We start from the raw sequence: 21617 nt of genomic DNA, 5'->3' as shown, positions 1-21617 counted from the left end.
GAATGTACATTTTAAAAAAGGAAAAGAGAAAAGTTATTGATGGATTTGTTGCTACAATTGGACTTTAAATGTTGCGATTATTAACACTACAATGGTGGATCTTTATTTTTTGTTTGTTTTTGCCCTGCGAGTACGTATGTAGAAATTCATTTTGTAAGCCCAATCACTTCCATCTGTAAGAAAGTATAGGTTTGTTTGGTTGTTTTTATTCAGTGGACTACATTGTCTTGTAGCCAAACTTGGGAAATGGCTTTTATATTAAGTTTAAAAGCATTCTAGTGGTTTGACGTGTAATGTAACCCATCTTGCCATTTATAAAATCCAGTATAATCCTTGGTTGAAGCATTGGGCACTTGTTGGATTTCTCAATCCCAGAGTGGATCACCAGCAAAACTGTAGATGTTGTACAGAACATGGCTATGAAGTTTGTCGTTTTCCTACACGGCTCTTGTGCGTTTATTTGGAAAGAAAACAAAAGATGTCTTTTTCACCATGCTTTTGTTTAATTTAACGTTTTGGTTCTAAATAGCTGTTTATGAATTATAGAATTGATGAAATAGTTGTTTTAAACTAAACCAAAGTGTTATTAAAAGAGGAGGAATTTATCTTGTATCTTAAAGTAGAATCGTGTACAAACGCGTCAGTAATGCATAGTGTAACCAGCAAAAACATCCATTTATTCATAACTTTATTTTTATAATGCTTTTTATTTTTTTTGCTCTTTGTTTTCTTACAAAGACATTTCTTGCATGACCTGATATTTTTCATTACCAAAAAAATTCTAAATTGTACAGATCTGTATCGTTTAATTAGTCGTACGTTTAGCCACACTAGGCTTTTAACCGATTTGTATTTATCAGTCATGTTGATTGATTTATATTTGGTCGCCATTGCGTTTGTTGATTCAGTGTCCTCTAAAATGCCATGAATGTCTCCCCTGTAATCTTATTCTGATGAAGACAAAGATTCAGTGAATGTAAATATGTCTGTGCTTATATAATTTTTCTTCTATCTGTATATTATCAGTGTTGTGGCATTTCCCATCACCTAAAGTGGTATAAAGATTTTCCTCTGAATCAGAAAAGCTCTCAGTAAAATATTGAAATCATGCACCAATCTCTGGCCTATTTATTGTACATATTTGAAGTGTCATCAGTAACATTGTACAGTAACACTAACAAAAAGTACCATGATATTACCATTGTTTATTTTGGACATGGTACCATGATAATACCAGGTTTTATGTATAGCTGGTATAATTTAAAGTACCTTGGAGTTGGTGTGTGTATGTGTGTATATATATATATATTAGTTTAGTGTCATGGTAAATGCATAGTTTCGCCTCAAACAAGCGTCTTCCGTGCCACAACAATGATGGCCGCTCGCTCCGTGGGACAGTCTGACGCGTGACCACGCCCATGGTGCGTGTGCGCATGCGCACTACCGATCTTGGACTTTTATTTTGAAATTCGAGCCAGAACGTTGTTTACGTCACTGCATTAGTGAGCTTGAGGAAGCGACTGACAATTCATCGAGCTATCGGACTCTGACAAACAGTGTTTTTTCTGATTACTTCATTGTTTCGAAACGCTTGTTATTCTCAGAAGGGTCTGAATTAGCTCGCCGGCTATCTGACTGCATTGAGTTGCTGTCAGCTCGCAGCGGTGAAGTGCGCACGCATCACGAACCCCTGGAGCTTTCTGTCGATCTTCATCGATCCGCTGAGAATATATTGATTGTGAGTGATGGGGGCCCAGAGGAGTGAGGGACGCAGAGACTGGCTCCAGCAGGATTTCAGCGAGCAGCAGGTCCAGACAGCGGTGAGTCAAACTCAGTCGCTGTAAACTATGCACCATAACTGAACATATTTCACCCAAAAATATATAAAAGAAAAATATTGTGCACAAATAAAATGAATCCTGTTTTTAGGGCAATTAACAATTTTTGCATTCTTATTACAGTAATGTTTTGTTTAATTATTTATTTTATTATTTTTAAGAACTATCTAGCTATCTATGCATGTTGTATATAATTATTTTATTTTTATATATATTTTTTCTTTTTAAGAACTATCTAGCAGTGTATATATATATATATATAAGTAAAACCATTCAGTTACATGCATAAACTTGCAATTATAAATTATTTATTAATGGAACTTTCATTATATTATTAATCGTGCAAGAGTGCTGTCCTGATTGGAACTTGATTGTTGCATCCTTTTTTTGTAATGGCCATTTACATTTTATGAAAATGTTTTTCCGAATGGCAGAATCCCTGGAACATCATGATCAAACACAGACAGGTGCATCGCAGAGGACGGCGCTCACAGATGGCCGTTAGGTAAGTCCACTAATAGGTATTTTAAAGGGGTCATATGATGCGATTTCAATTTCTCTTTGGAGTGTTACAAGCTCTTGGTGCATAAAGAAGATCTGTAAAGTTACAAAGACTAAAGTCTCAAATCCAAAGAGATATTTTTTTATAAAAGTTAAGAGTCAGCCACGCCTACCTAAAACGGCTCGTTCTAACACACCCCCACATATCTACATCACTATGTGGGAAGATTTGCATAACGCCGTCCAAATGTTCACGCAAAGAAAGAAGGCGTAACTTTTATTCTCGCTGTAGTTTTGTTGACGCTGCCGCCATGTCGTGAAGGCGCTGTGTGCTTCGTTGTGAAAGTGAAACTACTTTGTTTGGTCTTCCAAAAGAGGACGATATCTGCTTCGTCATGCTTAGAGCTGATCCGTGCTGGTCGCTGAGGAAATACATCAACTTTCACCGTGGACAAAGCGGAGTCCAGCCCAGGGTCCGTCACATGTGTTTGCCGCTCATCCGTCGGATCTCGACCCCGCCGCCTCAGCTCACTCTATCCCGGCCTCAGCGCATGCTAAGCCGGGGCTTCCCGTCACGCTAGGCCGCTGTGTGTTTCGTTGTGAAAGCGAAACTACTTTGTTTGGTCTTCCAAAAGAGGACACAACTACAAATCAGTGGTATTTACAACACTGTTCCAGAACAGTTTAACCCAAATATCCTGTTTACTGATCCTGGGAGAGTAACGTTAGACTAAAATGTCGGCAGTTCTGACTCACGTAAGTACGTTTTCATTTAAAGAATTTGCCACTGATGATTCAAACGCGAGTTTTGAGCAGTGTAGAGTAGCACTTGTTGTTTGTCATTTCTCCGATCACAAATACAGACATGGTTTTATGTTTACGCGGCACGATGGAATGCGTAAAAAGACAATATAAGTCATTATAATCAGTAATGATGTCCCCACTGGATGCAACAAATGCCTCGTTTATAATGGGTTTTATTGTTTATGTCTCGTTGCACCGGGACACGGCACCACAGTATGGTGCGGGGCGTAACATTTCCGTCTCACGCTTGAGGAATTCGGCCAATCACAACGCACTATCCAGCTGGCCAATCAGAGCACACCTCGCTTTTCAGACCGATGAGCTTTGTAAAAATCGACGCGTTTCAGAAAGGCGGGGCATAGAGGAGAAACAATAATGTACAGTATGTGGAAAATAATGTGTTTTTTTAACTTTAAACCACATAAACACATTTCATTACACCAAATACACCAAATAATGTTATTTTTAGCAACATCATATGACCCCTTTAAGATGAAGTGCAACATTTGTTTTCATTGTTAAACTACTTTGTCCTATCGCAGGATAATGTGCTGTAATGAAGTCATTTGTAGGAGATTTGTGGTTCTTTCAAAACATCAATGTCATTGTGTGTAGTTATACAGACCCGGTCATTTCCATGGATCTTCTGCGGACCGTTCTGCAGCCCAGCTTCAATGAAGACATCCGTGCTGTGTTCAGAAAATATATGAAGGTGATTGATCGATCACATTATTATTTTGGCACTGGTTACGTGTGTTTAAATTGCTTTGATCATGTTTTTTTTTTTTACTCTTTTCTTTGCAGTTTTTTGAGAAAGCGGCCAGCAATGTGAAAGAGAATGTTGGAGTTGACGTCCAGCCCGAGCAGCTTATCAGAGATGCTTGCAGAAACTGCCTGGAACATGTAAAACATGATTTATGCACATTTTTACAAATATAAATGCTAAAATTAGTGGTAAGTCAAATTATGAGTTGATGTTCTGTTTCTATTTTAGGCAAAACAGCTCTTTCCTGGTACAGAGAAAACGGCCCTGAAACCCAGTGTTGACCCAACAGTGAAGGTAAGTGTTACGCAGTTCCTCGAGAATTGAATTTAATATGTTAATTAGTCTGCAAAAACCTGCACACTTACCTGAAAAACTATACATGTATCTGGAATTGTAGCAGACATTTTTCTGTTCTGATTTTTTTTAAATTTGTTTTAGTTCTAAGTTGTTTATTTATTTATTTTATTTTTTATTTCTTATCGATTTTCATTTCACAGCGTGCACGGCAGCCAGACGACACCTCTGGCCAGAGAGACAGTCCCATCCCTAAAAAGGTATAAAAAAAATAAAATAGCATATTTGGAAATATTATTGCAATTTAAAATAACTGGGTTTCTTTTGTTTTTTTTTTTAAATATATTGTAAAATTTAATTTATTCCTGTGATGCAAAGCTGAATTTTCAGCATCATTTCTCCAGTCTTCAGTGTCACATGATCCTTCAGAAATCATTCTAATATTTTTATTTTAGTAGTATTACTACTGTTTTATTTTATTATTATTATTATTATATATATTTTTGAGGTCTATGGGTTATGTCCTGTATAGCTGATTCTAGTTTTGTGTTTTTTACATTTCTGTAAAAACTCAATAAAACAGTTGTTAACAAAAAAAAATCATTCTAATATTTTCAGAGGAAAGGTCGCCCTCCAGGTACTGTTGTACAGTATGACAGACCAGCCTCGTACAGCACCGCGTAAGTGTCCTTATGTTTCCTTTATCTGATATCTCCACATATTAAAGACTTATGTTTTTGAAGTTTTTAAACATCCTCCGCAGAGCAAAACTCAAAATATCCGAGCCAATAAAGCGAGAAGGACCTAAGGTATGTGCATTTGGATTAAAATAGCATAATAATTGATACTGAAATGTTTATATGATATTAATGTGAGTGTGTTGATGTCTGTATAGTGGGACCCATCCAGACTGACTGAGAGCAGCACATTCGTTCTGGGATCCAGGGCAAATAAGTAAGTGTACATAGGTTTGCTCATATTATATTATATTATATTATATATTTCACAATAGCTGATGTTTGGATGTATACGTTCAACAAGTACTAATATAATTTCAGGGCTTTGGGAATGGGCGGTACAAGAGGAAGAATCTACATCAAACATGCAGAGCTCTTCAAGGTACTTTTAGTCTTTTCTGAGCATTCATTAAGCTTTTTCTGTGTTCATGTGGAGGTAATATCTTTTTTGTCTCAGTATGCCGCTGATGCTCAGGACAAACACTGGCTTTCAGAAAGACAGCACATGAGAGCCACCGGTGGAAAGATGGTGAGGACATTCTGTTTTCAAAATATGGAATAATTCACCCAAAAATGAGTTTCCTGAAAAAAAATAATAAAATGTTTAGCCTCAGGCCATTCAAAATGTAGATTAATTTGTTTCTTCACCTGAACAGATTTAGAGAAATGTAGCATTGCATCACTTGCTCAGCAATGGATGCTCTGCAGTGAATGGGTGCCGTCAGAATGAGAGTCCAAACAGCTGATAAAAACATCACAATGATCCACAAGTAATCCACAGCACTCCAGTCCGTCAGTTAATGTCTTGTGAAGCCAAAAGCTGTGTGTTTGTAAGAAACAAATACGTCATTGAGACAATTTTAACTCAAAACTTTGTTTCTGGCCAAAATAGTCCATAATATTGCTTCCTCCAGTAAAAAAGCCATCTGGTCTTAAAGGAACACTCCACTATTTTTGAAAATAGGCTCATTTTCCAACTCCCCTAGAGTTAAACAGTTGAGTTTTACCGTTCTCGAATCCATTCAGCCGATCTCCGGGTCTGGCGGTAGCACTTTTAGCTGTAGCTTAGCATAGATCATTGAATCTGATTAGACCGTTAACATCTCGCTCAAAAATGACCAAAGAGTTTCTATATTTTTCCTATGATTTCTGCAATGATATTACGCAGCGCCTGAAAATAGTCCCCAGCTAGGTAACTTCCAACGTGATCGGCACTAAGTTTGTGTAGTTGGTTATGTTGACGGAAGTTAGCCTATTTTCAGGCTCTGTGTAATATCATTAGGCCTGCTGCACCCATGGTACGGCAGCAAAGTTCCTTGATTATTACGCCGGAATGAGAGTATAGTTCCTAGCCATATCGGCCTAGAAAATCGCAACTTTTCATTTTCCGTCGGTCTTAGTACACGATGTAACTACAGAAGAGTCAAGTTTTAAATAGGAAAAATATAGAAACTCTTTGGTCATTTTTGAGCGAGATGCTAACGGTCTAATCAGATTCAGTGATCTATGCTAAGCTACAGCTAAAAGTGCTACCGCCAGACCCGGAGATCGGCTGAATGGATTTGAAAACGGTAAAACTCAACTGTTTAACTCCAGGGGAGTTGGAAAATGAGCCTATTTTCAAAAATAGTGGAGTGTTCCATTTAAATAAGGAGAGAAATATGCACAGATCAAGCAACAATTACAATAAAAACTATTCTTTATTCTAAATAAATATTTTTGTGTATTTTGATGTGAGAGGACAACAGGAGACAACAGGACTTTTGCACTGGAGGAAGCGTTATTATAGATTACGGCCAGAAGAGACGGTTTAAAGTTAAAACGTCTTAATGATGGATTTGTTTTCTACAAGCATTTGGCTTCACAAGATTAATGGATGGACTGGAGTGGTGTGGATTATTGTGATGTTTTTATCAGCTGTTTGGACTCTCATTCTGACGGCACCCATTCACTGCAGAGCATCCATTGCTGAGCAAGTGATGCAATGCTACATTTCTCCAAATCTGATGAAGAAACAAACTCATCTTCATGTTGAATGGCCTGAGGGTGAGTGAATTTTCTGCAAATTTTCATTTTTGGGTGTATTACAATTGGTCATCGTCTTATTTAAACTCTCTCTTCTCAGGCCTATCTGCTAATAGAAGAGGATGTTCTTGATCTTGCCCGAAGTGAAGACTACAAGTAAATAAACATTTTCTTACTAAATAAAACATATGAAAGACTGATGAATGAATTTTACAGGCAACATGCATCATGAAATTTTCTTTGAATCTTAGGGACTGTCCTGACTTGAAGCTGGATGAATTGAAACCATTTCTAGTGCCAATATGGATGGTGGAGAAGATGCAGAAGGCAATGGAAGCACAGAAATCAGAAAATGATCTTGTCATATAGTGCCACGCAAGTCGTTGGACCACGGACACTCTTGAGTGTTACCAATTTATCATAACTGTAACTTTTTATTGTTTATTTTGTTTGTGCGATGTTCATAGTAGACCCAGGCATTACGATCAAGTTGCCCAGAAATTGTTGCATTGGGGGTTTACTTGACAAATCAAAATGCCACATTTCATTTCACACGCTATTGTCTAAACTGGTGTAGATCTGATTTCTTTTTTCTGGCAACAAATGTGTGCTTTGGTTTTTAAAATACTTGAATATCTAATGAGGCACCTGAAGAGCCTTAATGATTTTTTGTGTGTGTGTGTGTTTATGTGTGAGTCTATGTCCTATTTTTTTTAAAACAAATTAATTTTATGAAATGTCATATCTGCTTTCAAATGGAAGTTATTTAGTTATTTTAATTTGCCACTTATTTCTCTTTTTAAATATATTGCATTGTTCTAAAAAAAAAAAGCAACAACTAAGAAGCTACTTCTCTCTCAGCAGAACTATACGAGCCGTGATGGTTTTTACCTTATAGTATCTTTTGTAACTTAAATGTTTTCTTTTTTTTAATGTAATTGACTGATTTTATAACTAATTAAAAATGTGGGGAGTTGGTAAGTATTTAAATTATTTTCTAAATGAATTTCATACCTGTTACACTCACCTAATGTCTGTTATAACTGAAAATGTAGAACAGTTTATTAATGTATGCAAGTATATTTACCAATAAACAGTTTTGTGCTAAATGGTGTTTTTAAATGAATACGCAAACTTGTAACTAGTAGTCAAACTAGTTCGTTTGCTGCACTGAATGACCAAAGCTACTCAACGGTTATAGACACACCCACCTGGCCGTATTACCCAATCAAATCAAAGTGTTGTGCCTAGCTCAGTGCTGATTGGTTGCTAAGCATTCGCTTTGTTCGTAATCTGTGCTTCTGATTGGTTGAACTGATGGGAAGGCGGAGAATTCCGTTGGGCAACCTAAGTTTAAACAGGGGGCGGGATGTGATTTAAACATTTCGTTGTTGTCGACTGCACTGAACACAGCCGGTAATAATACGAATCATTTAAATCATACTCCTTTTAATATATATATATATATATATATATCAAGATGATTTATATACGTTTTATTGTTATGTAGCGGTATAGATATGTGTTTTAAATCGTTAGTTTTATATGACGCTTGCTTTTATGTAACGTTACGTCGGTTTGTTTAGCTTCTCACCGGCTGCTAGGCCTATAGCCGGTTACCTCACATTCGAATGAGAACCCGTTAACTACACGAGGACGAAAACGAAGCAATTTCAGTGCTACTAGTTCTTCAAAACGCAGTTCGTTTCAGCCTCTAGTTTCCATTCACTCGATTCAGTTTCCTTCCGCCGGTTAGTGTAGTTTGACATGAAGCTCACTAACGCGAAGTATACAACGCAAACGAGCTTTCTGTGTTGTAACCCGCTTTGACTGGTGTAACGTTAGGTGTGCGCGTTTTAACAGCAAGTGTTTTCCTCCTGTAAACCCATCGCAGATCTGACGCGATGGCCTCTCAGAATATGGACCCCGCGGCAGCCTCGTCCACAGCAGCGCTGAAGGGCAGCGAAACTAGCGGAAGCGTGTCGAAAGGATCCGTCACTAAAAGGTTTGATTGCTGCTCATATTCCCTTTAAATGTACTGAACGCTTCTGTGTGTGCGACACACTGGCCGTTCCCAGAAAGAAATGCATGTAGGATGCCTTGAAACTTGAAATAAATTCTAATGGAATCAAACAATATTCTTCTGTAACAACTACAGTTCCTACAGGCTTGTTTATTCTTTGAGTTTCGGCTGGAAAAAGTGTATTCTTAATCGGAACAGTATTTGTATTGAAATACTGTGTATTGCACTGGAGTTAAACCATATCAAGCCAGCAAGAGTCCTGCTCAGTACTGTTTATTGAACTTGTAATAAAGGCAGAGTCACAAGAAGTTCATACTGAGTAACGCATGATTTCTGATAAAATTTTAGTTTTTTTTTTTTTTACCCCCCAATTATACTGTCAACCAAAAGTATTCAGTGCATCTAACTTTGCATGTAATCAAACAATACACAGATTATCTTCCCATGTTAAAGAAATACCTCTGGGGTTTATAAGATGTCTTAAAGTCCTTTAAATGTGTTGTGATGTCCAACAGGAACGTTTACGTTATTGGTATTCATAATTGAGAGCTAGAAAGTACTTGTAGTTTGAATGGAAATCCATTAGGACTTTTTGTGCCTAGCGGACGCTAGTTTCTCAATTTTATTTCACTGCGGTTAATACCATTTTTGCATGAATTTTGGAGTCTGAAATGACAGTCATATATATATATATGTATGTGTTGTGATTGCATTTGTTGTTGTTTTTTTTTTGTTTATTCATGTTAATTTTCAATCTCTCCCTTTCCCTCCGTAGGCTTCAACAAGAGCTGATGACGCTAATGGTGGGACCTTTTTATACAGCTGGTATTTTGTTTGGCCTTTTTAACTGTAGTTTGTTAACTCCGTGCTTTGTTAAATGCAGATGTCCGGAGACAAGGGCATATCAGCGTTTCCAGAGTCTGACAATCTCTTCAAATGGATTGGCACAATAGATGGAGCTCAAGGAACGGTAAGAAGAACTGTTGTTTTCTTCCCCGTGATGTCAGGAAATGGGTTTCTTATGTGCAACATACTAATCTAGATAATTGGAAGATTATACTTAAAACCATCTTTTTTTTTTTTTTTGTTCCTGATCAGGTTTATGAAGGTTTGAGGTACAAACTTTCACTGGAGTTTCCTAGCGGGTACCCCTACAACGCCCCTCGGGTGAAATTCATCACTGCATGTTTCCACCCAAATGTTGATGAGAATGGCTTCATCTGCCTAGACATTTTAAAGGACAAGTGGTCTGCACTATATGATGTCCGCTCCATTCTATTGTCCGTTCAGAGTTTATTAGGAGGTAGGTTATGCTTTTGATACGAGTAGTGCTGAGCAAAATTCAGAAACTTGTATAACTTTCGATTCATGAGTTGAAATTTGGCCACAACATGAAACCCGTTTTGTGATACTATGATTATGCCCTGATGAATAGAAAACTGTTATTCAGATCTTTATTCATGTAAGGTCATCTACTTTCTCCTGTTATGTAAAGCAGCATGTCTGTTCTGATTTGTTTTAAGTAATTTACTAGCTGTCTTGTCTGGATCATTGTACTCATGAATTTCTTATTTTAGAACCCAACAATGATAGTCCAATGAACTCTGCGGCTGCTGAACTATGGGATGATCAGGAAGGTAATTGATCATGCCAGAGTCAAGCAGTTGTTTGAAACTGCAGTATTTTTAGAGAATTGTTTCTAGTTCAGTGTTTTGGTAAATTATGCATCTAACGCATTTCTAATCCCTTTTGTTGCAGCCTTCAAAGCCCATTTGCACGCAACCTACAAGAACTGACCATGAACATTAACATCTGCCTCTTGTTTTATGTGTCTGTTCTTGTTCGTAATAATGTACATTTTCTGTAATGGTCTCTGTGTATATTATTTCCATGTATTAAACTTGCCTGAATAAAATGCTGATTGAATTGAGTTTGTGTCCCTAATTATTGGAGTAAAGGGAGGGAAAATAAGACCAGAATGTTAAATATTGTTTTGTTTTTTGATCTATAGAATAAAAAGGCATTGTAGTGCACAACTGATCAGGCAAGGATATAGTTTGAAAAATGTTCTGTTTAATTTAAAGGTTTACAGAGTATAATGGTCAACAATTGTAACTTGTGTTATTGGGGGGAAAAAAGTTATTGCAGAATGTGTCTCGATTTCGAAACTTATATTTAACCCAGTTTCAGAACCTAGCTAAGCAGGCATAGTAGACAGCCTACTTTGCAGTTGTGGTGATTGCAACAACCTGATGTACTATTTTGGGACACCACCTCCACTTCCATGATGTCCTCCAAGCTTTCATCCTCTTCTTGCCCACCATCTTGGGTCGAAATGCCTTCTACCCAGGCTTCTTGTGTGGGTTCAACGGACCACAGTGGAACATTAACTCTTTGAAACATTTCTTCAAGCAGAACATCAATCTCCACTATGTGGTTCTTCAGGTCTAGGCTTGCAGTCTCCTCTACTGATAACCATGGTGTTTGCACCATGGCTGCCCGAGCTGCTACTTCCGAAGTTCCACCCGCATAACCTGCGTTGATGAGGGCTTGTCGATCTTTGCGCTGGGTCAGAGGAAATATCTCTTGCAAGACTTTGACCTTCTTTAGGTCCCGCTGGAAGTTTTCCAAACTGGACAAAAAGATCACCCAATGTCGTTCAACCTGTTCTTTGTCCTCTTGTCCTTGCTCCATTTCTATCAGCAGACTTAGCAGCCTCCGGTGAAGCCCTGAAACACGAGTCGATCAAGTCAACTCTCAACAGTCTGAATGTGTCGTAATTGAATATGGCCAGCCGCTAGTTTTTGCAGTGCAGAATACTGAAAGGGCAATGTAAAATTTCTGCACCGCTAGCATCGCCAAACTGTTTCCTGCCTGTCTTGTTTTTATTTGTTCAGTCTTACCTGAGCATATTTTATGAGCGACTGTCCTGGTTTCTTCCAGCTCCTCTCTAAGGAAGCTCCCATCCATGTTGCTCCCCAGGGAGGTGGCCATTTGCTGGAAGCAGGCTGTCACTTTGCTCAGGGCGGCCTGTGCCCGCTCGCATTCATTCACCTGCCGCTTTCTGGTTTGGATTTCCACAACCGACTGCCGCCAGCGACTCATTACCACTCCTGTGGTGAACGACCTAAACTTAAGAATATTTAAGTTATTGTTGGTCTCAATATCAGAATTGGTCTGGCCTATTCTGAACTAAAATATTTGAAATTATATATGGCGTCGATTTGGTCTTAACTATATGATGTGAAACTTTTAAATCTTGTAGTTTTACTTTTTCTCGATCTAATCCCAATTAAATGAATAGACCATAACCATTTTTTTTGCTTACACACAGAAATTATTTGCCGCCTGGTTAATTATTTTTAAGTTCTCTTTTAAAAACGGTTGCACCACTCTGAAACATTTTATTTTGCCTTATTTCTGATTCAATTTAAAGGCTACACCCATTTGTTTGCCTAAAATTGTATAAAAGAAAAAAGTTACTTACTGGTAACTGAGCCTCAAAGAAATCCGTCTGATTTCATAGCCTTCGGAAAGTTGCGAGTTGTTTTGACAGTCCTGTTTCTCAGCGTGATTACATCCGTTGGAGACACTTCTGCCAACCTCCTTGTATTTGTAGGCTCACCTATGTTCTTTTTTCCAAAGCTTTTATAGAGGCCGGTCTTCAGGGACACTTGTTAAAATTAGGCCCAAACCTTGCAGTCCATGCTCCCAGAATACCTTGCGCTGGAGATCATTATGTCAAAGTTCTTTCTTTCTCAGAAACACATGCCGTGTAGGGAGGACAAGGTTTTCGATCAAGAGATCCATGCATAATGAATTTCTATGTGCGGTTGTCTGTGTACTGTATATGTGTGCTTGTGGGAGTGTGTGTGTGTGTAATAATGCGTGTGCTGTGCACAGTGGTTTATGTGAAGTTAATTGTCCACAGGGAGAGTGGTATGGTATTGTGGAGGAACAGACGGAGATCCTTTATTGACTCCCTTGTGGTTACTTGGGCTTGTTTGAAAGCTGTGTGCCGCTTGATGCAACATGTATGCTCCCATGGGTCAAATCTCCTGAGCAACACCAGTAATATTAACTCATTCAGTTAGCAAAACAGCAAAGCTGTAATAGGCACTGACATAATTCCGCAGTCATAATTATAATCAACTTCACACACTTAAAATTGTGATGTAGGAGAGTATTCCTTTAATATTAAGATTCATTAATTGCTTAATTCATTGCATTTTAGGATGCCAATTGCAAAGAAAATCCAATGTATCCTTTTGTTGTCCTTTTTTCAGAACTATACACCTTTTTCCTAACAAACCTACTGCATTTTAAATTATGGGAGGTACTTCCAAATAATTTCAAATCACAAGTTTGCGCTACAAATAATCCTTATCCATTATTTTGACTGAATGGGCTGTACATTTTCATTCACCTTCTATTTTCAGAAGTATAAATATAAAAAAACAATAATTGTGGTCTGCTTTCCAAATTTAATTTATGATATACCGGTTAATTATGAATAATTCCCTGGAATGCACTAAGAATCTATCATTTTTCTCCCCAAATCCTCATGTCTCTTTCCAGGTTTGTTTTCACACAGATGCTGTAAAATGTAATAGTTACGAAATATAGACACATATCACTATAATGATATTTAACACATGCGTAACATTGCTGCAGATAGGAGGAGGATTTTAGGAGTTATTCATGGTATGTTGAAAGTAGTTTGTTAATGCTTTTACACATTTAATTTTTACACTTTCAATGATCGATGGTTGAAGGGTGAGTAAAATAATGTCACCTCATTATACCCAGTTTTTTAAAATGCTTATTGCATTCATAGAGCGAACCTTTTGCTGATTGTTTAGTGTAAACGGAAGTTACTCCCATAATTTGCGCAAAGCATCATGGGACATAGGAAAAAGGTGGGTACTCATAACTGTTCAAGTATGGTAAGTGTACTTCACATTTTAATCTGGAGTTCTGTTAGATATGGAAGAATCTTTATTGAATATCTAACAGGTGGCTTTAAAGTATTTGTTCATTCTCATAGCAATGACAAACACAAATTCACTTATTTTACATATACATTACAGCTTGGCCATTGACATGCCTTACAAAGGCAACTAGGAACTTCAACGAGAACATTGAGACAATGATTGAAATTATACCACAGTTATTCAGAAGATAACAGAAAACGAACCAATTTATCTAGTACTGTTGAACACATCCTGTGGTTTCCATATTAAAGCATGGAAGGACTTCATTCTCTGTTGCGTGTTATTTATATTACAGTTGTTGAAGACCCATTGGATGAGCTAGACATGACCAACCACAGCGATCTGATGCAGTCCAAAATCAATACCTCCAGCTTGCATTGGTAATGAAGCTTCAACTGCTGTAGTCAAGTACAGTTGGCCCTGCATACAATGTGAGGTGAGTTACAAGGAGTTCACTGGTAGATGCTGGTATAATCTGGTGTGATGGAAAAAATGCGGTGTCTGGAATTAGTAGATATGCGTCAATCATTTGGCTTTTGTTCTTTTACAGGACCGACCGTAGGGTGTTATGTGGCGATGGCCTCCATGATCTCATGGCACAGACATTGGCAGAAGCCGTAGAACACGCAAAGGACCAGGGTGGAGGGCACCAGGCTGACCAAGATCACTCCCATCGTGAGCTGCTGGATCATCAGCAAGTAGATCCCCAGTGGCAGCGAGCTAAAGTAGACCAGGCAGAGGAAACCCATTAGAAAGCGAGGGACCGAACGAGACGTCCAAGCCCGACACTTCTGCACGGGAAGGTGGCAAGGCAAGGAGTCCAAGCTGGCCGGCCGATACAAGCGCACCATGTTCAACATGCTCATAGAGTCCGAGGACTGCGACTCTCCAGGGATTTCCATGATTGTGATGACGAGGCAGTCGGAGGAGCTGTGGGCCTGCTCGCCTCCGCTTAGGCTGTTGGGCGTCAAAAGGACCTCACTGCTGGGTGTGGTGCCACTCTTACGCGCCCGGTCCTGGTAAGTCAGAATAGCCAAAATGTTGCTGTCATCTTCAAGCAACCAGATCTCCTCGTCAGGGACGTGAGTCTCGTGGCGACAGAAGGGACAGCTGATGATGCTCGGAGACGAGTCCAGCTCCACCATCTTCTTTAGACATTTGGCACAGACCCGGTGCAAGCAGCTCAACACCTTGGGTTTGCGGGCTCGGGTGTCAAAGCGATTGTAGCAGATCTTGCACTCCAGTTCCTCCACCGTATAAATCACTGGTGCCTGGGAGCTCTCAGTCTCTGAGTCGGACTTCTGGCTCATCCTGAGAGATGGAGCTTGGCCACAGCCGAGAGGAGCGAAAGAGTCAGGAAGCAGGTGCAAATGTTCAAATTAAGCGAATTTTAGTATGCTATAGGAGCAGCACCTGAGCACTGTCCTTGGTAGCCCTTGTTTTTCTGCTTTGCGTTTGTCTTTCACCAAAAAGGATTGCTTAAATTCATCTTTTCTAGAGCTTGCAGCATATACTGCTGATTAGAAGTCCACAAAAGCAAAACTGAGTCTTGACGGAAAGCTTAACAATATACATATGTCCATGATAAGACACCCTGATGTATATATGACAAGCAGATTATACTAAAACACAATACAGAAATTCATTGCATGCTAAAAGAGGATCTCCATTCACTGTCCGCACTCAATTAAAGAACTTACTTGGGTTTTTCCAGCATGGTTTAGAGAAAGACAAAACCAAAAAAGCAATAAAGAAATAAAGTTAGTTGACATCAGAGAGGTCCAAAAATAAGTTCCTTTGAAATCAGAGTCTGGACACAGAGCGTGTTTTTGCCTTGTTATCCATAACTGATTCTAGAATGATGTGGAAGAATCGCAGATTCAGATAAAGTCAGCAGAATCATCCTGAATACTGCCAGATATTTTCTTCCAGTAATGGCTACACTTGATTATGACCTTCAACTCTGAATGCTCACATTGTCCCTCCAAGCACTTTGTTCATTCTGCAAAAAAATGAGAGAAGACACAGACGTGTTATGTAGATAAGAATGCAATTGTTTGCAAAATGCCAAATGTTAACACTTTGCGACAGATCTGAAGAACGCAAAAGGGAATAGCTTGATATCTGTACTTACCTTGTGTGAGTAAAACCCTTCTAGTGTCGTTGAGCCAGCACCGCTAAAAACCATTTGCATTCATCAAGCCCTTCCTATCAGGTGTATAGATGTCAACATAGGGGTGGGTGGGTGTGATAGAAAGCATGCACACCGCCGGCCAAAAACAGTTCTAGTTGTTCCTCCCAATATCAAGGTTAGTGGCTAGTTGTTGACTTTTTTTATGTCAAATTCAAAATTTGGTTACATCCTTGTATATGGCAAAAATGAATGTTTCATTGACTACTTTGCTAAAATAGTGGCTAAAGGAGATCCTCATTTGCGCTAGTCATAGGCGTGGCAAGCCATTCAAGCGAAGGCCATATAAGTTGATTACAAATGTAATTAGCTCCTGTATTTCTTGATTCCCTGTGGACGTGACTCACTCCGATCTGACAGAGAGGCAAACAAGTGATGCAAGTGGATGTTATCAAGAGAGCGGCAAACATGCAAATTTAATTCCCATTACGAGACATTTCATTGTTTTTCCTCCGTGTGTGTGTGTGTGTGTGTGCGCGTGTGCGTGTGCGTGCGTGCCCCCCCCCCCCCCCCCCCCCAACCTTGATGACTGTGATAAGAACTGTCACACACTCACACACACTCGTGTCCAACAGTCGAGGATGCAGTGATGCGCTGAAATTATGACTTTGACATTGTATGGCAGCTTGTCTCTAAGGGTTCCTCAGCTCGGTCATGTAAATGGCAGCAGAGTCTGTTGAATAAAAGCCAGTGGGTCAAAACTGACATCCAAGATGAAGCGAGAGGAGCGAAGGTTAAAAGAACACAACCGTCATACAGATTTTATTTGCCATTAAAACGGCAGAGAGTCAGTACATGCTAAGGACGCATCTACATTTAGTTGAGTAATCAATGCAGTTGCAGTGGAATATATTAACTGCATTATACTTGGCTGCAGACATGGTTGCAGTTTTCAGTGGCTTATAAATACAGATCTTTATTCAGATGAAGAATGTGCTATTTTTAAATGCAATTTGTGTGCTGCTGAAATTCAGGGGCTGGATCTGAATTTATCATCATGTTGGCTTTAAAAAACATTGGCAAGAAAACTGAGCATGTGTAGCCTAGAATGGCAAACATATGCATCTGCCTAAATTAATTAATACTTCTATTTATGGACCATGTCTTATGAAACCTGTCAGAAATATGAAGAAAAAGAAATTCCGGTTTTAAAATAATTTTTAAGACAATTTTCTTTATTTTTATATGTGAGGTGGAGACCTTATAGTAATTAATTAATTACATTACAGTAATTAAAACAACCATTAAGAATAATGGGAATTAAAACTAAAATTTAAAAAATCCTCAACTCATTTAAGTAATGAGAAATATGGAGAAAAATGTGCTTAATTGTCATGAAAATCTCAATGCTAAAAAATCATTATTGGTCTTAAATTAAGTTAAAACTTAAACATGTAATTTCTTCATTTTTATTATTGTTTTTATTTTAGGTAAAGTGAACATGTTTATTGAGATACTCTCGATACTGAGCTCTGTAATGAAAAATCCATTTCTATTTACTTAAATCATTGTCCGTTCAGGATATCTAAAGTGTCCTGTTTCTAAAATAATTGAATTTGAAAAGTGATAATGATGAAAAGTGTCAGCTGGTGTTTGTCATCTTCTTGCTTGGGTGACCTGTAGTGCCAGTAACTGCAGGAGATGATTGCGTCTGTGTGTAGGCTATGTGTTTGTGTGAGAAGCGGAAATAAAGATGCAAGGGGCGTTCACAGGAAAACACCATCTGTGTCCTGGTCCTGTGGGTTACATAAATAATACCAGTTCACCTGCCTGCTCCAATGTTTACGTCAACTTTTGAGGAGCATGCAGGCCTTCAGAAATGCTTCTTATTTTCAGTGTTAGTTTGAACATATAAACCTTTATTTTTAGCTCATTCAATTAATTACACTCTCTAGGATATATAATAACTCCATGTTAAGTTTAAATGGGTTAAAAAAAGGAATACTTATAATGATGCTCTGAATTTAGACCCTAGATGCATGCTAATCATCACTGATCAGTCATTTAAGTCAAACTGGTGGTTCCAGGTTAACAACTTCTGTTTACAAACCACAGATGACTGAGTTCAGTTAGATACGCCAATAAAGCCTGTTTCATTAGTTGGAATAAAGCGGATGTGTCATGTTTCTTTTTTTCTTTTTCAGTTCCTAGACAGGAAGCTTTTTTGCACTAGTGCCACAAAATGCACATTAGATGTGTAATTGATGCTTGAGAATTACAGGAGTGGATCAGGACTGAAACTAAATTCTGCAGGAAGGTACAGATCTCCTTGTGAAGGACCATTTAAAACTGACAGAACGAGGAAAATCATAAAATCACACAAAAAAAGCAATATTCTCTACCACTAGCAGAATTACAATCCAAACAGCATTTACAACGTATTGTATTTCTGTAATGTGATGTATTTCCAAGTATAACTCATATTCAGTTAGTTACAAATTGACTTTTATCCATCAGGAACCCTTCTGAAATGCCACTGGCACACATTTGAGTAGGCTTTTGACTGGGACGTGGAAGCTAAAGGTCAAGTTCATCCTCAAGAGTGTCTCTTCATATATCACTGGTAACAATTCTTCATATTTATTGTTAGTTGCTATTGTTTCAGTAAATAGCTATAAATTACTGTTAACTACTGGCAAGATTCTAGAAAGGCTACATTACGTACAACAATAATGGCAGTAGTTATCTGGCCGTGTGGCCTGGTGATGTCAGCCAAAATGTTGTTTCATATGACTGACAACAGAGCATTTTTTATATTGTGAACTTCAAAATAACATCTGGGATGTGTATTAAGAAAGTAATATTGGCACCTAGTTCAACATCTTGAAAGGAATGTGGTGTATTATCAGTAAGCAATGCACCTACAATTGATTTCTGTGCAAAACTAACGAGACCGAATGCACAATACAGGTAAATAAATCTCCTATCAATTCATTTTGACCAGTAATTTAATTTCTGCCAGAACTGACAGTAACTCATCGCACCCAGCGGAGCCGTTCTGGACATCAGCACTAAATGTACCTTTGTCTTGACAACTGAACGAAAGGATAGCACACTCTCCAGCAACACAAGGAAAGTGATGAAGATAAACTGCTATAGAAGCATTACGGATACATTTTCAGACCAGTTCAATATGTTAAAAAAGCTTTTAAAAACCGTAACAAAGAGTTGCTGTTAAATATAGTGTGCAATCAGAGTCAAATCTACAAATGTATCCATTTGGTTTTTCATTATAGATACAAATAACTGGTCCCTTTTAAAACCAGTTTCATTTTGGAGCAGAGCATTATTTTCTGTCACTTCTGGCCATGCAGTAAAAAAAGTGCTTGTTTTTTGTAGTTGTTGTTCCAGATTTAGTGTGACAGCTCAGTGAAGATTTCACATGCGAGTTAGCCATTCTATTCATTGAAGCGCAGGTATGAAGCAGACCAACCCACACAGGTAACCAGTGGCCTAGTTTACAGTGACCCTGTCTGAGTCCTGGAAGAAGGGGTACAGCTATATGTGGGCCCAGATTTAGAAGATTAATATTTTGTAATGTCACTAAAAGTCCTAAATGATCAACCCATCCTCAAGTGACCGCTGGGTTTTGCCAAGACATGCCATTTTGCAATCGGGAACATTGCCGAGGCTGAACACTGTCGCCATAAATAAGTATAATCGGGGTTGAGGTGCAAAGCACTTCTTAGAATCTGTCCGTCTCGCATGTTTTTCATGAAAGCTTGGACCCTTTTGTGCAATTCTGATGCTTTTAAACATACATTAATAGCTTTAATAATATGTTTGTGTCTTGCATCTGGCACTGTCTCTTTAAAGTGGCGGACTCTATTAATGATGGCGTTCAAGAGGCTTTTTCATCCTCCACATAAGACATTATATAACATGCTAAGTCTCTCTCACTCTCAGGTCTCTCAAGGACTGTATTCACAGTTCATTAGTGAGGAGTCTGATACTGCTAGATAGCATGTGCTCAATACAATAACCCTTCAAATCATTCAAACAGCTCTTGACAACTGATTTGTGCATACTGTAACAACAGAAATAGGCTTATATTTATTTTATTAAGCATTTTTAGACTCATTCTCAGAAAGAGTTTGACTAATTTTCGCATCCATCAGTTAAAATGTTAAGAGTTATGAGAGATATGTGCAATGCTTCAGTCATGGAGCCAAGTTGGCTATCGATAAATGACAGGAAGACCAATGCAAATCCATTACATGAGCTGTTTATAAAACCATTATAGATAAGGTTCATATGACTCATTCTCAGAAAGAGTTTGACTAATTTTCGCATCCATCAGTTAAAATGTCATGGAGCCAAGTTGGCTATCGATAAATGACAGGAAGACCAATGCAAATCCATTACATGAGCTGTTTATAAAACCATTATAGATAAGGTTAATAGTAGGCTACTAATCGAACTAAAACAGTCTCAGCAATCACTATTTTGCTCATTTAGCTACAAAAACATTCACAAGCTGCTATTTTAATGTCCATCGCTGGTTTAGATCCAACAGGTATGTTTGACATTAATCGATTCGGGTGGATTTAGATATTAGAGCAACAGAAGAACAACAAATGTACCGATCTTATAAAACGACTCTAGTTTTTGCATTAAACAAACACGAGTTGTGGCTACTCGGCATAAATAACGATATCTGTCGCGGCGAGAATTACGATGTTTGTTATTTGACATCGCTTTTCTAGCTCATAAGCCGTTTTAGTATTTAAATGACGGCTCGGATAAATCTGATTAATTATTAAAACTAATTTACCTCACATGTTTGCCTTTGGAAGACGTCGCGGCTAACGGATATGTCCATCGAATGCGTTGCGCGCTGAAGCGTTGAAAATTCGGTTAAACATTTGATTAATCATTTAATGACAAGACTCGAGGTTTATATCATAAGCTGTAAACGTTTATAATCCGCAGTTATCGCCAGTGACACTCACCCTCAGGTCTTGATTGCGGCTCGAAAACAGTCATTTCCAGCCTCGTCCTTCCAGTCCAGTATAACAATCGTCTATTACCGCCACATTTTCCTTTTCTCGTCGCTTTGTGGTGATTCACAGTCAATCTTGAGGTCCCATCTGTCCGAGCACAACTGCTACATCCCCCTCATTGCGGTAATGCTACAGCATCAGAAGCTGCACGGGTTTCTCCTCAGTGGTTGCTGTGGCAACAGGAGCCAGCGCGAGCTCCGACCGCTGTCCGCCGAACCGGACGCACGTGAGCACTGTTCGGCGAAGACGGTGATTTTGGCATTGATTTCCCCCCAGAAAAACGTAAACTCATCATGCGCATATTAAATCTACCGTGCATATTAATTGATTAGTATTTTTTTTCTCGTTTTATACAAGGTCATAATAAAAACAAATGTATTTCTTAAAATACACTTATTCATTATGGTCTAGGAGCTCTTTTGTCAGTGGTGTTACACTGAT

The 21617-nt window shown here is 38.5% G+C and overlaps 4 protein-coding genes across 5 annotated transcripts; 2 read left to right on the top strand and 2 right to left on the bottom strand.

Moving 5' to 3' along the window:
• The first annotated feature begins 1480 nt into the window (after window positions 1-1480).
• LOC107560509 (deoxynucleotidyltransferase terminal-interacting protein 1) lies at window positions 1481-8068 on the top strand. Of its 2 annotated transcripts, none has more exons than XM_016244713.1 (13): window positions 1481-1808; window positions 2273-2343; window positions 3759-3855; window positions 3948-4046; window positions 4138-4203; window positions 4407-4463; window positions 4822-4883; window positions 4967-5012; window positions 5099-5157; window positions 5262-5322; window positions 5398-5469; window positions 7066-7121; window positions 7217-8068. In XM_016244713.1, exons 1-13 carry the CDS (start codon window positions 1746-1748, stop codon window positions 7332-7334), a joined length of 927 nt encoding a protein of 308 aa, XP_016100199.1. In that variant the 5' UTR covers window positions 1481-1745; the 3' UTR covers window positions 7335-8068. The 2 variants fall into 2 exon arrangements, with proteins under 2 accessions (XP_016100199.1, XP_016100198.1); XM_016244712.1 differs by having other exon boundaries at window positions 1481-1820.
• A 257-nt stretch (window positions 8069-8325) lies between these two features.
• On the top strand, window positions 8326-10928 carry ube2c (ubiquitin-conjugating enzyme E2C). Its single transcript, XM_016244715.1, has 7 exons — window positions 8326-8381; window positions 8860-8970; window positions 9764-9791; window positions 9872-9958; window positions 10087-10291; window positions 10566-10625; window positions 10747-10928. Exons 2-7 carry the CDS (start codon window positions 8870-8872, stop codon window positions 10782-10784), a joined length of 519 nt encoding a protein of 172 aa, XP_016100201.1. The 5' UTR covers window positions 8326-8381; window positions 8860-8869; the 3' UTR covers window positions 10785-10928.
• A 103-nt stretch (window positions 10929-11031) lies between these two features.
• LOC107560505 (regulator of G-protein signaling 9-binding protein-like) lies at window positions 11032-12204 on the bottom strand. The gene is made up of 2 exons (XM_016244706.1): window positions 11892-12204; window positions 11032-11717 (listed from the first exon to the last, which is right to left on the bottom strand). Exons 1-2 carry the CDS (start codon window positions 12091-12093, stop codon window positions 11182-11184), a joined length of 738 nt encoding a protein of 245 aa, XP_016100192.1. The 5' UTR covers window positions 12094-12204; the 3' UTR covers window positions 11032-11181.
• Window positions 12205-13937: 1733 nt separating this feature from the next.
• LOC107560508 (E3 ubiquitin-protein ligase RNF182-like) lies at window positions 13938-21319 on the bottom strand. The gene is made up of 2 exons (XM_016244711.1): window positions 21126-21319; window positions 13938-15984 (listed from the first exon to the last, which is right to left on the bottom strand). The coding sequence occupies exon 2, from the start codon at window positions 15290-15292 to the stop codon at window positions 14549-14551; it is 744 nt and encodes a 247-aa protein (XP_016100197.1). The 5' UTR covers window positions 15293-15984; window positions 21126-21319; the 3' UTR covers window positions 13938-14548.
• Window positions 21320-21617: the final 298 nt, after the last annotated feature.

Source organism: Sinocyclocheilus grahami, unplaced genomic scaffold (assembly GCF_001515645.1).
Source record: "Sinocyclocheilus grahami isolate Dianchi unplaced genomic scaffold, SAMN03320097.WGS_v1.1 scaffold731.1, whole genome shotgun sequence".
Classification (NCBI taxonomy): domain Eukaryota; kingdom Metazoa; phylum Chordata; class Actinopteri; order Cypriniformes; family Cyprinidae; genus Sinocyclocheilus; species Sinocyclocheilus grahami.
Note: the sequence above shows the minus strand (reverse complement) of the source record. Positions and strands in the feature narration are given on the sequence as shown.

Bases quoted from the DNA above. Each gene is read 5' to 3' on its own strand.
- ube2c (XM_016244715.1), top strand. From the start codon at position 8,870: ATGGCCTCTCAGAATATGGACCCCGCGGCAGCCTCGTCCACAGCAGCG. The intron at 9,792-9,871 runs GTGGGACCTTTT...TGTTAAATGCAG, and splicing joins AAGAGCTGATGACGCTAATG to ATGTCCGGAGACAAGGGCAT. The intron at 10,626-10,746 runs GTAATTGATCAT...CTTTTGTTGCAG, and splicing joins ACTATGGGATGATCAGGAAG to CCTTCAAAGCCCATTTGCAC.
- LOC107560508 (XM_016244711.1), bottom strand. From the start codon at position 15,292: ATGAGCCAGAAGTCCGACTCAGAGACTGAGAGCTCCCAGGCACCAGTG.
- LOC107560509 (XM_016244712.1), top strand. From the start codon at position 1,746: ATGGGGGCCCAGAGGAGTGAGGGACGCAGAGACTGGCTCCAGCAGGAT. The intron at 4,204-4,406 runs GTAAGTGTTACG...TTCATTTCACAG, and splicing joins GTGTTGACCCAACAGTGAAG to CGTGCACGGCAGCCAGACGA. The intron at 5,158-5,261 runs GTAAGTGTACAT...ATATAATTTCAG, and splicing joins CTGGGATCCAGGGCAAATAA to GGCTTTGGGAATGGGCGGTA.
- LOC107560505 (XM_016244706.1), bottom strand. From the start codon at position 12,093: ATGAGTCGCTGGCGGCAGTCGGTTGTGGAAATCCAAACCAGAAAGCGG. The intron at 11,718-11,891 runs GTAAGACTGAAC...CTCGTGTTTCAG, and splicing joins CGCTCATAAAATATGCTCAG to GGCTTCACCGGAGGCTGCTA.